The 12,388-nt window shown below is 43.6% G+C and overlaps 1 protein-coding gene across 1 annotated transcript in view; it reads left to right on the top strand.

Annotated features, from left to right (window-relative positions):
* Nucleotides 1–12,388, top strand: part of RPGRIP1 (RPGR interacting protein 1) — a 66,805-nt gene that overhangs the window by 24,739 nt on the left and 29,678 nt on the right. The window contains exons 12-17 of the mRNA XM_053594253.1: nt 323–775; nt 940–1,079; nt 1,807–2,149; nt 3,588–3,766; nt 4,486–4,689; nt 6,592–6,694. Coding sequence (XP_053450228.1) covers nt 323–775; nt 940–1,079; nt 1,807–2,149; nt 3,588–3,766; nt 4,486–4,689; nt 6,592–6,694 — 1,422 coding nt within the window. The remainder of the gene's footprint in view (nt 1–322; nt 776–939; nt 1,080–1,806; nt 2,150–3,587; nt 3,767–4,485; nt 4,690–6,591; nt 6,695–12,388) is intronic.

Genomic DNA, 12,388 nt, shown 5'->3' with positions numbered 1-12,388 from the left:
ATTAATTAATAGGACATGGCTGTAATCCAAAACAATGTCATCTGTGTCATAAAACATGCCCCCACGTTTTTGTGAGTTTAATGTTTACTTTCTAATCATTTACTTTGTACCTTCTCCCTAAAGCAAGCATTGGATTATTTGGCTGTCAGGCTTGGAAGCTCTACTTGTTATTCTATTGCTTTTCCTTTTGGATTTCATGGTTTCTTGAAATAATCATGATTTGGACTCCCACCGTGTTTTTACTCTCCTCTGTACACTCTTCTTTACTCTAAGGAAGAGCTCCCTACCCTTTAATGGATAGGCAGTTTTTCTCCCCCTCTAGAACAGCTCAAAGATGTTGCTTATGGCACCCGACAGTTGTCATTATGCCTGGAAACACTGCCAGCCCATGGAGATGAGGGTGAAGTGGATGTTTCCCTGCTGCATCAGAGTGAGAATCTTTTTGAACTGCACATCCGCCAGGCCTTCCTGACATCTGCTGCCTTGGCTCAGGCTGGAGATACCAAACCTACCACTTTCTGCACCTACTCCTTCTATGATTTTGAAACCCACTGTACCCCACTATGTGTGGGACCACAGCCCCTCTATGACTTCACCTCCCAGTATGTGGTGGAGATAGATTCCCTTTTCTTGCAATATCTTCAAGGGGCTTCAGCCCAGCTTGAGCTACACCAAGCTGTGGCCTGTGAGCACAACACCCTTGCAGCTGGATGGATTTGCTTTGACAGGGTGCTAGAGACGGTGGAGAAAGTCCATGGCTCGGTCATACTTACTGGTAAGTGCTGTCACCTTTCTGTAGCTGCTGTTAGGACCAATGTCAAATTCCCCAAGTCTGTAGTTGCTCTTCTGGTGGTTTCCCATTTTCTTCCTCTGCCTTAATTCTTGAATCTTGCCACACCATCTGTATTATCCACGCCTTTCATACCTTCTGCTACCCAGGAGTTGGTGGAGAAGAGTTTGGGGTGCTAGAGTACTGGATGAGGCTGCGTTTCCCCATAAGACCCAGCCTGCAGGCATACAATAAACGAAAGAAAGCCCAGGTCTACCTGTGTGGAGCCTGGGAGGCCCGGGAGGATGAGGTGAGAAAAACGATATGCGCATGCATCTCAAAGGAACCTCAGCCAAACTGCTCAGCCTTTCACTCTCAATAAGTATTTAATTTTTTAGAGACAGAATCTTGCTCTGTCACACAGACCGGAGGGCAGTGGCATGATCATAGCTCACTGCAGCCTCCAACTTTGGGGCTCAAGAGAAATCCTCCCACTTCCCCAGTAGCTGAGACTATAAATGAATGCCACCATGCCTGGCTAATTTGTAACTTTATTTTAGAGACAAGGTCTGGTTATGTTATGCAGGCTGGTCTTGATCTCCTGGGCTCAAGCAATACCTTCTGCCTTGGCCTCCCAAAATGCTGGAATTACAGGCATGAGCAACCATGCCTGACCTCATTAAGCAGTTGTTGAATGTGAATGAAAGAAAAACTGTCATATCACAACTGGTCCAGATTATTCCCATGGTGAAGCTTACATTAGAAATGAAATCATCCTCTTGGAGCTAGCTACTGTTCCTTGCTGTAACACAATGACTTATTTGTGCCATTGTCTAAGATAAGGCCTGGGTGCTAGCATCTCACTCAAATAACTGCCAGAGCCAGTTTGGAGGCTGGTGAAGGTCAGCAGGTTTCTCTGTGACCCGGTCAGGAGGCTCTCCTTTAGATCATAGTTCTTCCTTACTAAGGGTACTGGGCTTCACATACAACACTCTCAGGCTGCTCTTTTCCTCACTCCAAGATCAACATCTTTCCAGTCCAGATCAGAGACTTGGAAACCTCAGAATGAGCTGCGGATTGAAATCACCAGGTGCTGCGGCCTCCAGAGTCGATGTCTGGGAACCCAACCCAGTCCATACGCCATGTACCGCTTCTTCACCTTTTCTGACCATGACACTACCATCATTCCAGCCAGTAACAATCCCTACTTTAGAGACCAGGCTCGGTTCCCAGTGCTTGTGAACTCTGACCTGGATCAATATCTGAGGCGGGAAGCCTTGTCTATATACGTTTTTGATGATGAAGACTCAGCACCTGGTTCATACCTTGGCCGAGTCCAAGTGCCCTTGCTGTCGCTTGCGCAAAACAAATCTATTAAAGGTGGGAGTTTAGGGTTATTACATCTTTATATTGTCTGTCCAGCATTGTCTCCGTGTCCTGATTCTACTTTTCTTGGATTACTTGCTTGGAACGGTCTCTCTTAAAAATCTTAGAATATTGTCAAGAAAGAGTGACAAAGCAGAGGACTAAGAGCTTTACTACTTGGATGGAAACATTGGCTTCCTCTGCCTCTTTTTAGCTACAAAAGCAAGATTCCTGAGTGGATAGCCCAACCAACCTGAATTCCATACCTCTGTCTTGGAACAACTTCTTCAAAGTCTTTTGTGCCTTAGGGCCTATTGTTTCTTCATGAATGACTAGATATCTGACTATAAACTGACACCTTAACAATACCCCTAAATTCTCCCACTTCTTTTAAATACTAGGTGTAATTTAGAGAGACTTGCATGCCAGACCATGACAAAGGCAAATTTCTTGGATACCCTCCCCTGCAACTGAGCTCCGTACTATCTTACCTAATTTTAATACCCAGGGTTGTAGGGTGCACCTAGGAGGGGTTGACTCTCTGGTTACAGTCCTGGAAGGATAAGCCAGGGGTATCCATGCTCTCTTTAGGAATTGTGGATAGGCACAGTCACTACCAACCATGTTTAACAAGCTTCTAGATGCTCCAGGAAGTGTGTAGAGCCTCCTTCTTCTCAATAACCACAATTGCTTAAAAAAAGAGACTGACATTACTGCTCACAACCCCTTTGTCAAACAAGAGAGGCGATATGAGCCGTCTGTTAAATCAGTGTTATAAATCATAAGTCTGGCATTTGGAAAAACACATTTTGCTTAAGATTTCTTGGGACCACTCCAGTGTAGATGATGGGTGTTTGGGGCATGCCTGGGACACTGTGGACATGTGATAATAGTGATAATCATGTGGTCTTGTGACAAGCCAGCTGTATTCCTCCCCATACATCTTTTGACTGTCTCTGAAAGCTGGGTGCAGTCATCTTCCTCTATTAATAGTTTAGCTTCTCTGCTATTTTGTTATTCTGGAGTGTATCATCACCACGATTACTTGATAGATGTTAATTGATTACATGAAATTAAAAACGGGAAAATATGGGTGGCGCCTGTGGCTCAAGGAGTAGGGTACCAGCCCCATATACCGAGGGTGGCGGTTTTGAACCCAGCCCCAGCCAAACTGCAACAACAACAACAATAATAAAAAATAGTTGAGCGTTGTGGCAGGCAGCTGTAGTTCCAGCTACTTGGGAGGCTGAGGCAAGAGAACCTCCTAAGCCCGAGAGCTGGAGGTTGCTGTGAGCTGTGATGCAACAGCACTCTGTCAAGGGCGAAAAAGCGAGACTCTATCTCTAATAAATAAATAAATAAATAAAATAAAAATAGCAAAACAGGGTGCTGATAAGTGCTCACTTGCCTATTTCAGGAGATCGGGTCTTATTAATGTCTGTGTGTCTCTTAGGTGATTTTAACCTTTTTGACCCTGCGGGGAAACCTAATGGATCTATTCAAGTGCAACTGGATTGGAAGTCTCCCTATGTACTTCCTGAGCACTTCCTGAAAACAGAAGGTGAGACTGAGGAAAATGACGACAATTTTGAGATCTCATCTGAAGAGGAAGAGGCTTCCTTTCCTCCCCAGGTAACTCTCCCGGGCTCCCCAGGTAATAGATCTCTTCCAATCCTATGGAACAAATTCGAAGGAGACAGTCTTGAAATTGGAGGAAAAGGAATTCCCTCTGTCATGTGTTCTGCAAACTTGATCTATATATCCTTCATGACACCATGAGGCTTTTTTTTGAGACAGAATCTTGCTTTGTCACCCCCAGTAGAGAGCCATGGAGGTCATAGCTCATAACAACCTTAGACTGTTGGGCTCAAGCAATTCTCTTGCCTCAGCCTCCTGAGTAGCTGGGACTATAGGCAGCCACCACAACACCCGGCTATTTTTAGGGGTCTTGCTCTTGCTCAGGCTGGTCTCGAACTTGTGAGCTCAGGCGATGCGCCCTCCTTGGGCCTCCCAGAGTGCTGGGATTATAGGCGTGAGCCATTGAGCCCGGCCTTCCATGAGACTGTTGATGGAGAAAAACTCCAGGAGGGAGAAAAAGAGAGAGAGAGAGAGAGAGAGATAGCATCTCTCAGCTCTAGGGCAGGAAAAAATTAAGACTAATGCCTTGATGCTCAAAGTCTCTTTCTTGAGTATTAAGTTTTTTGCTTTTTTTTTGGCCGGGGCTGGGATTGAACCCACCACCTCCGGCATATGGGGCTGGCACCCTACTCCGTTGAGCCACAGGGGCCACTCTGAATTGTAAGGTTTTTAAACTATCATCTTGTAAGGCTGTCTCTGACCCTTTTACTCAGGACCAGAAGGCATCTGCTGAGATTCCCATCGAAGCTGACCAGTATCAAGCAAAGAAAAAACCTGCTCAGATGGGAGAAAGAAAGGAAAAAGAACACAAGGTTGCAAGTTACTCAAGAAGAAAACATGGCAAAAGAACAGGTGTTCAAGGAAAAAACAGAATGGAGTATCTTAGCCGTAACATCTTAAATGGAAATACATTACAAGTAAGACCTTAAAAACCTTGAAGAACCAAAATATGGATTGTATTGTCCCCAGATGTATTATTCTCTCCCTCTCTCTTTTTTTTGAGACAGAGATTCAAGCTGTCGCCCTGGATAGAATGCTGTGGTGTCACACAGCTCACAGCAACCTCCAACTCGGGCTCAAGGGATCCTCTTGCCTTAGCTTTTTAATTTTTTTTTTTCTATTTTTAGGAGACAGGGGAGTCTTGCCTGTTTTTTTTTTTTTTTTGCTCAGGCTGGTCTTGAACTGGTGAGCTCAAGCAATCTATCTGCCTCAGCCTCCCAAAATGCTAGGATCATAGGTGTGAGCCACCGTGTTGTTCTCGACATAGAGGCAAAAGCAGACATAAGATAAGCAATAATCACGGTTCTGTGGTTGGCATGTGTTTCCACAAACACAAGTAGTTTAATAACCCCTGGGCTACCCATTTCAGTGTATTTAATTCATCATATTATTTACTCATATATATATATATATTTTTTTTTTTTTTTTTTGAGACAGCCTCAAGCTGTCGCCCTGGGTAGAGTGCCTGGCATCACAGCTCACAGCAACCTCCAGCTCCTGGGCTCAAGAAAGTCTCCTGCCTCAGCCTCCCAAGTAGCCGGGATCATAGGCGCCTGCCACAACGCCCGGCTGTTTTTTTGTTGCAGTTGTCATAGTTGTTTAGCTGACCTAGGTCGGGTTTGAACCCGCCAGTCTCAGCATAATGTGGCTGGCGCCATAACCACATGCTATGGGTGCCGAGCTACAAGTACTAAATTTTAAAAATCAAAAAGAGCTAGTATTAAAAAAGAAAAACAGGCTGAGCATGGTGACTCATACCTAAAATCCTAGCACTTTGGGAGGCAAAAGTGGAAGTATCAGTTGAGGCCAGTAGTTTGAGACCAGCCTGAGCAAGGACAGAACTCCGTCTCTACAAAAAAATAGAAAAATTAGCCAGGTGTCATAGCTTGTGCTTGTGGTCCCAGCTACTTGGGAGACTAAGGCAGGAGGATTACTTGAGCCCAGGAGTTTGAGATTGCAATGATTTACAAAGTTGTCACTGTATGCTACCCTGGACAGAGCAAGACTTTGTCTCAAAAAACAAAAAACAAAAAAACTCCAAATATCATATGTTTTTATAAGTAGGACCTACTTATAAAAACGTATGATGGGTATATGAAACAGATGGGTATATGAAACAGATGGGTATATATGATCATAAAACGGTGTAATGGACTTTGGAAACTAAGGGTAAAGTGGGAGAAAGGTGAGGGATAAATATTTTCTTTTGATTACAATGTACATTATTCAGGCTGGAGGCGATGACTCAGACCTATAATCCTAGCTCTGTGGGAGGCTAAGGCAGGTGGATCGCTTAAACACAGGAGTTGAGACCAGCCTGAGCAAGACCTCGTCTCTACTAAAAATAGAAAAACTAGCCAGGCGTCCTGGTGCACACCTGTAGTCCTAGCTATGCAGGAGCCTGAGGCAAGAGGATTGCTCAAACCCAACGATTTAAGGTTACTGTGAGCTATGACGCTACAGTACTCTACCCAGGGCGATAGAGTGAGACTCTGTCTCAGAACAAAACAAACCCCCCCAATGTACACTATTTAGGTGACAGGTACACTAAAAGCCCTGACTTTAGCACTATACAATTTATCCAGGTAGCAATAAACATTTGCTCCCCCAAATCTATTGAAATTTTAAGAAAAAGAAAAAGGAGAAAGAGAGGAAAGAAGGAAGGGAGAGAAGGAAGGGCTCCCCAGGTAGCAGCTCTCTGCTAATGCTATGCAAAAGAAAGGAGGGAGAGGGGGAGGAAGGAAAGGAAGGGGAAAAGGAAGGAAATGAAGATATACTAGCTATATAGTATTCTTATTCTTATTTTTATTCTGAAGCAGGTGAACTACACTGAGTGGAAGTTCTCAGGGCTTAAAATCTCTACACATGATGGTGTTGAAAAACAGCATGAGGAAGAAGAAATGACCCAACAGCTTGTAAATGGTATTATTTTCTGAATCTAATTTTTATGTTTAATCATTTAGTTATTTTATCAGGCCAAGTATTTACTTTCTTTCTGCATCACAGACTGATTAACTTTTCATAGGAAACTGAAAAGTATATGTAGGACCCTAGGCCCAGCTTTTTGTTCCAAGTGTGATGGTTGAGTCAACCAAGGCTGAAATTCTCAAAGTAACTGTCCATGTATTTATAGCTAGCTAGTTAGTTACCTGGTATTTATAAAATGCTAATTTGCTTCAGGGTCTTGTGAATTATAAATTACAAAAAAATAGGAGGAGGGATGTGATTGGCTCATTTGTGAGGTTAATGCAAATTTTTAAGAAATTAAGGTGAGGCTTTCATATTACAATGAAAAATGGATATGATTTCAGGTTATAGTTATGACAAACTAGGTAATTCAGATCAAGTTTCCCATTGATGACAACTAAAAAAATGAAAGTTTATTTATATGTATATATATATATATTTTTTTTTTTCTTTTTTCGGGGAGAGGATAAGGCCTTTCTCTATTGCCCAGGCTAGAGTACAGTAGTGTCACTGTAGCTCACCGCAGACTTGAACTCCTGAGCTCAAGTGGTCCTCCTCTCTCAGGTCCTCAAGTAGCTAGGACAGTAGGTGCATGCCAGTATACTCAACTAATTTTTCTATGGGAAAATTAGTTCTAGAGATGGGAGACTCACTATGTTACTGAGGCTGGTCTTGAACTATTGGCCTCAAGTGATCCTCATACCTTGGCCTCCGAAAGTGTTAGGATTATAGGTGTGAGTCACTTTATCCAGCCCTCAAAGTTCACATATTTTCAAAAATCTTCTTAATGTTTTTAAGAAATATTAAAGAGGCAATCAGAGAGATGATTCGATCTCAGAGAGACGAGTTGGAGCTACTTCAGCCTGGGGACATTGCCAGTCTAGAGGAGGCTGGCTGAGATAGAACCATGCTTTTGGTGGACTTTTAGGGTGAAGAAATGTGGATACATTGTGACTCTTTTTATTTTTTGTAGAGACAGAGTCTCTGTCACACAGTTCACAGAAACCTCCAACTCCTGGGCTTAGGCAATTCTCTGGCCTGAGCCTCCTGAGTAGCTGGGACTACAGGTGCCCACCACAATGCCCAGCTATTTTTTTTTGTTGCAATTTGGCTGGGGCTGGGTTTGAACTTGCCACCCTCGGTATATGGGGCTGGCACCCTACCCACTGAGCCACAGAAACACTGCACTGCTTTGTGACTCTTATGTCTGCCCAGAGTAGGCAGGTGTCTGCTCAGGATAGGATCTCCCACACTCTGGTATGAGACCCTGAAGGCAGCACCATTGAGAGCTTCTTATGCCCTGGGAGGCAGAACTGTGTTTTGGAGTATTTGCAAGGGCTGACCAGATGCCCACCAGGACTCCAGATACTGGAGTTATCAAACACAAACTGTGTAACAACTGTGTTTACTAGCTTCATGAAGATAAAAGCTAGAGTTTAAAAGTTTAGGAAGGAACTAGAGGTCTGAAAATGGATTTCTGAGTTTAAAAATTTTTGTTTTTAAGCAAAAACAAAACTGGCGGTGCCTGTGGCTCAGTGAGTAAGGGTGACAGGTGTGAACCCAGCCCCAGCCAAACTGCACCAAAAAAAATAGTCGATTGTTGTGGCCAGTGCCTGTGGTCCCAGCTACTCGGGAGGCTGAGGCAAGAGAATGGCCTAAGCCCAAGAGCTGGAGGTTGCTGTGAGCTGTGACGCCACAGCATTCTATCGAGGATGACAAAGTGAGACTCTGTCTCTAAAAAAAAACCAAACCAAAACAAAACAAAAACGAAACACAGTGGCTCATGCCTATAATCCTAATGTTCATGGGAGGCTGAGGCAGGAGGATTGCTTGAAATCAGGAGTTCAAGACCAGCATGAGGAAGAGTGAGATCCCATCTCTACTAAAAATATAAAACTTATCCAGGACAGCACCTGTAGTCTCAGCTCCTTGGGGGAGCTAAGGCAAGGGTATGGCTTGAGCCCAGGTATTTGAGGTTGCTATGAACTATTCTATCACCATGGCACTCTAGCCTGGGCAACACAAAAATTTGTTTTAAACTAATTGCATTAATAATTCCAAAAAATAACATACAAATATACCCTTCACCCAAATTCAAGCTTTAACATGTTGCTCCTTATTTATTTTTTTATTTTAGAGACAGAGTCTCACTTTGTCGTCCTCAGTAGAGTGCTGTGGCATCACAGCTCACAGCAACCTCCAACTTCTGGGCTTGGGCAATCCTCTTGCCTCAGCCTCCCGAGTAGCTGGGACTACAGGTGCCCACCACAACACCTGGCTATTTTTTGTTGTTGTTGCAGTTTGGCCAGGTTCAGACCTGCCACCCTCGGTATATGGGCCTGGTGCCCTACCCACTGAGCCACAGGCGCCGCCCTGTTTATTTATTTTTTGAGACAGAGTGGTAAGAGTGCCATGGCATCACAGCTCACAGCAACCTCAAATTCTTGGGCTTAAGCAATTCTCTTGCCCCAGCCTCCCAAGTATCTGGGACTATAGGCACCTGCCACAATGCCCAGCTATTGTTGTTGTCATTATTGTTTATTAGGCCCTGGTTGGGTTTGAAGTCATCAGCTTGGGTGCATATGGCTGGTGCTCTAACCACAAGCTATGGGCGTCAAGCCTGTGAGATTTCTTTGCCTAGATCAATTACAAACTATTTTCTTTTTTTCTGTAGAGACAAGAGTCTCACTTCATGGCCCTCGGTAGAGTGCCATGGCATCACACAGCTCACAGCAAACTCCAACTCCTGGGCTTAAGCGATTCCCCTGCCTCAGCCTCCCGAGTAGCTGGGACTACAGGCGCCCGCCACAACCCCCAGCCATTTTTTGGTTGCAGTTTGGCCGGGGCCGGGCCTGAACCCGCCACCCTCGGTATATGGGGCCGGCGCCTAACCAACTGAGCCACAGGCGCCGCCCAATTACAAACTATTTTCAAGCCTGTAATCCCAGAACTTTGGGAGGCTGAGGTGGGTGAGATTTGAGAACAGCCTAAGCTGTGTGAGACACCTTCCCCCGCATCTCTAAAAATAGCTGGGTGTTGTGGCAGGTGCCTGTAGTCCCAGCTACTGAGGAGGATGAGGCAAAGGGTCACTTGAGCCCCAGAATTTGAGGTTGCTGTGAGCTATGACACGACAGCACTCTACCAGGGACGACAAAGTGAGACTCTATCTCAAAAACAAACAAACACAAAAATAAAAAACAAAGTATTTTCAAAATACATTACAAATTTAGAAATGAACAAATAGGCACAGTGGTAACGGCGACGGCCACATGCACTGAAGCTGGCGGGTTCAAACCCTTCAAACCCAGCCTGGGTCAGCTAAAGAACAATGACAACTGCAACAAAAAAATAGCTGAGCATTGTGGTGGGTGCCTATATTCTCAGCTCTTGGGAGGCTGAGGCAAGAGACTCTCTTAAGCCCAAGAGTTTAAGGTTGCTGTGAGCCATGACGCCACAGCACTCTACTGAGGGTGGCATGGTGAGACTCTGTCTCAAAAAAAAAAAAAAAGAAGAAAAGAAAAAAAATGAACAAATGAAGATTTTATTTATTTATTTATTTATTTTTTGAGACAGGATCTTATTTTGTTGCCCTGGGTAGACTGCCATGGCATCATAGCTCACAGCAACCTACAGCTCTTGGGCTCAAGTGATTCCTCCTGCCTCAGCCTCCCAAGTATCTAGGGCTATAAGTACCTGCCACAGTGCTGGCTATGGTTTTTTTTTTTTTTGAGACAGGATCTTGCTATAGCTCAGTCTGGTCTTAAAATACTGAACTCAGGCAATCTACCTGCCTTGGCCTCTCAGACTCTCAGGACTACAGATACCAGCCACCACACCCAGTTCAAATAAAGCTTTTAGAATTATTAAATATGGAAATTTATAATAGAGGAAGAGAGGTAGGAAGCAGATTAGACACACACAACTGATATGAGAATTGGTGAAAATATCCAGAATAAAGCAAGGAGAGAGAACAAGATAGAAAATACAAAAAAGAAAGAAAAGAGGGCAGCACCTGTGGCTCAGTGGGTACGGCGCCGGTCACATATACCGAAGGTGATGGGTTCGAACCCGGCCCCGGCCAAACTGCAACAAAACAATAGTCAGGTGTTGTGGCGGGCGCCTGTAGTCCCAGCTACTTGGGAGGCTGAGACAAGAGAATTGCCTAAGCCCAAGAGCTGGAGGTTGTTGTGAGCTGTGACGTCATGGCACTCTACCGAGGGTGACAAAGTAAGACTCTGTCTCTAAAAAAAAAGAAAGAAAGAAAAAAGATGCAAAGAATAAAAAGGTCTGGGCTACATTTAATGAAATGTGGCAGAGGTGAAAGAAGGGCACAGAGGCATTTAAACAGTATTTAAAATGATAATGACTTAGAATTTCCCAGAACTAATAAAGGATATTATGATTCAATGAACAAAAATTTAAGCATAGTTAAAATAAGTTAAACTCTAAATACATTAATGTAAAACATACAGGAAATACGCACACAGCTATGATTTAATAAAAAAATAAATAAAAGAAAAAAAATTCCTGAAGCCAAAAAAAAAAAAAAAAAATATATATATATATTAAAAGCAGGCATTTAATTTAAAAATAAACAGACATTGGTGCATCAGTAAGATGGATAAAGGACTTGTCAAGAGGTACCACTATAGACAGAAACCAGTGGCAAGAATTGGTCACTATACTGAATGGAAATGACTAACCTGACAAGAATTCTCTGCACAATAAAATTTGCTGGGCAGCTCCTGTGGCTCAGTGAGTAGGGTGCTGGCCCCATTATACCAAGGGTGGCGGGTTCAAACCTGGCTGCGGCCAAATTGCAACAAAAAAATAGCCGGGGTGTTGTGGTGGGCGCCTGTAGTCCCAGCTACTCGGGAGACTGAGGCAAGAGAATTGGCTAAACCCAAGAGCTGGAGGTTGCTGTGAGCTGTGATGCCCTGGCACTCTACCGAGGACAACATAGTGAAACTCTGTCTCTAAAAAAATAAATAAATAAAAATTTCCTTCCAGAATGAAAGCAGAGCAGACATTTTTAGATAAACCAAAATGGAGGGTTTGCCTCCAAGCCACATATTAAAGATCATTAAAGTCATTCTTTAGGCAGAAGGAAAATTGTCTCAAAAGGAAACACAAAGAGGTAACGAGGAATGAAGAGCAAAGAATATGGGTTAATGTAAATGACTGTGTAAAGCAAAAATACTAGCTTCTGGGGTTTAAATACATTAAGAATTTAAATAGATAACGTAATGGGTTGAATGGTAGCCCCAGAAAAGATATGCTTGTGTTTCTAAAGCCAAGAACCTGTAAATGTTAATCTTATTTGGAAAAAGTGTCTTTGCAGATGTAATTAAGTTAAAGATCTTGGATGAGGAGATATCCTGTAATATCCAGGTGAACCCCTAAATCTAATGACAAGTATCCTTGTAAGAGATACACAGAGGAGAGACACAAACGGGGGTGTGGGTTCAAGCCCGGCCCCAGCCAAAACTGAAAAAAAAAACTCTTTAGACTAATATCCATCATGAACACAGATACAATATCATCAGTGAAATATTAGTAAACATGGGTGGCTTCTGTAGCTCAGTGGGTAGGACACTAGCCACATACACCAAGGCTGGTGGGTTCAAACGTGGCCTGGGCCAGCTAAAA

The sequence above is a fragment of the Nycticebus coucang genome, chromosome 6 (genome assembly GCF_027406575.1).
Source record: "Nycticebus coucang isolate mNycCou1 chromosome 6, mNycCou1.pri, whole genome shotgun sequence".
Lineage (NCBI taxonomy): Eukaryota > Metazoa > Chordata > Mammalia > Primates > Lorisidae > Nycticebus > Nycticebus coucang.
This window is presented reverse-complemented; position numbering and strand designations above follow the sequence as displayed.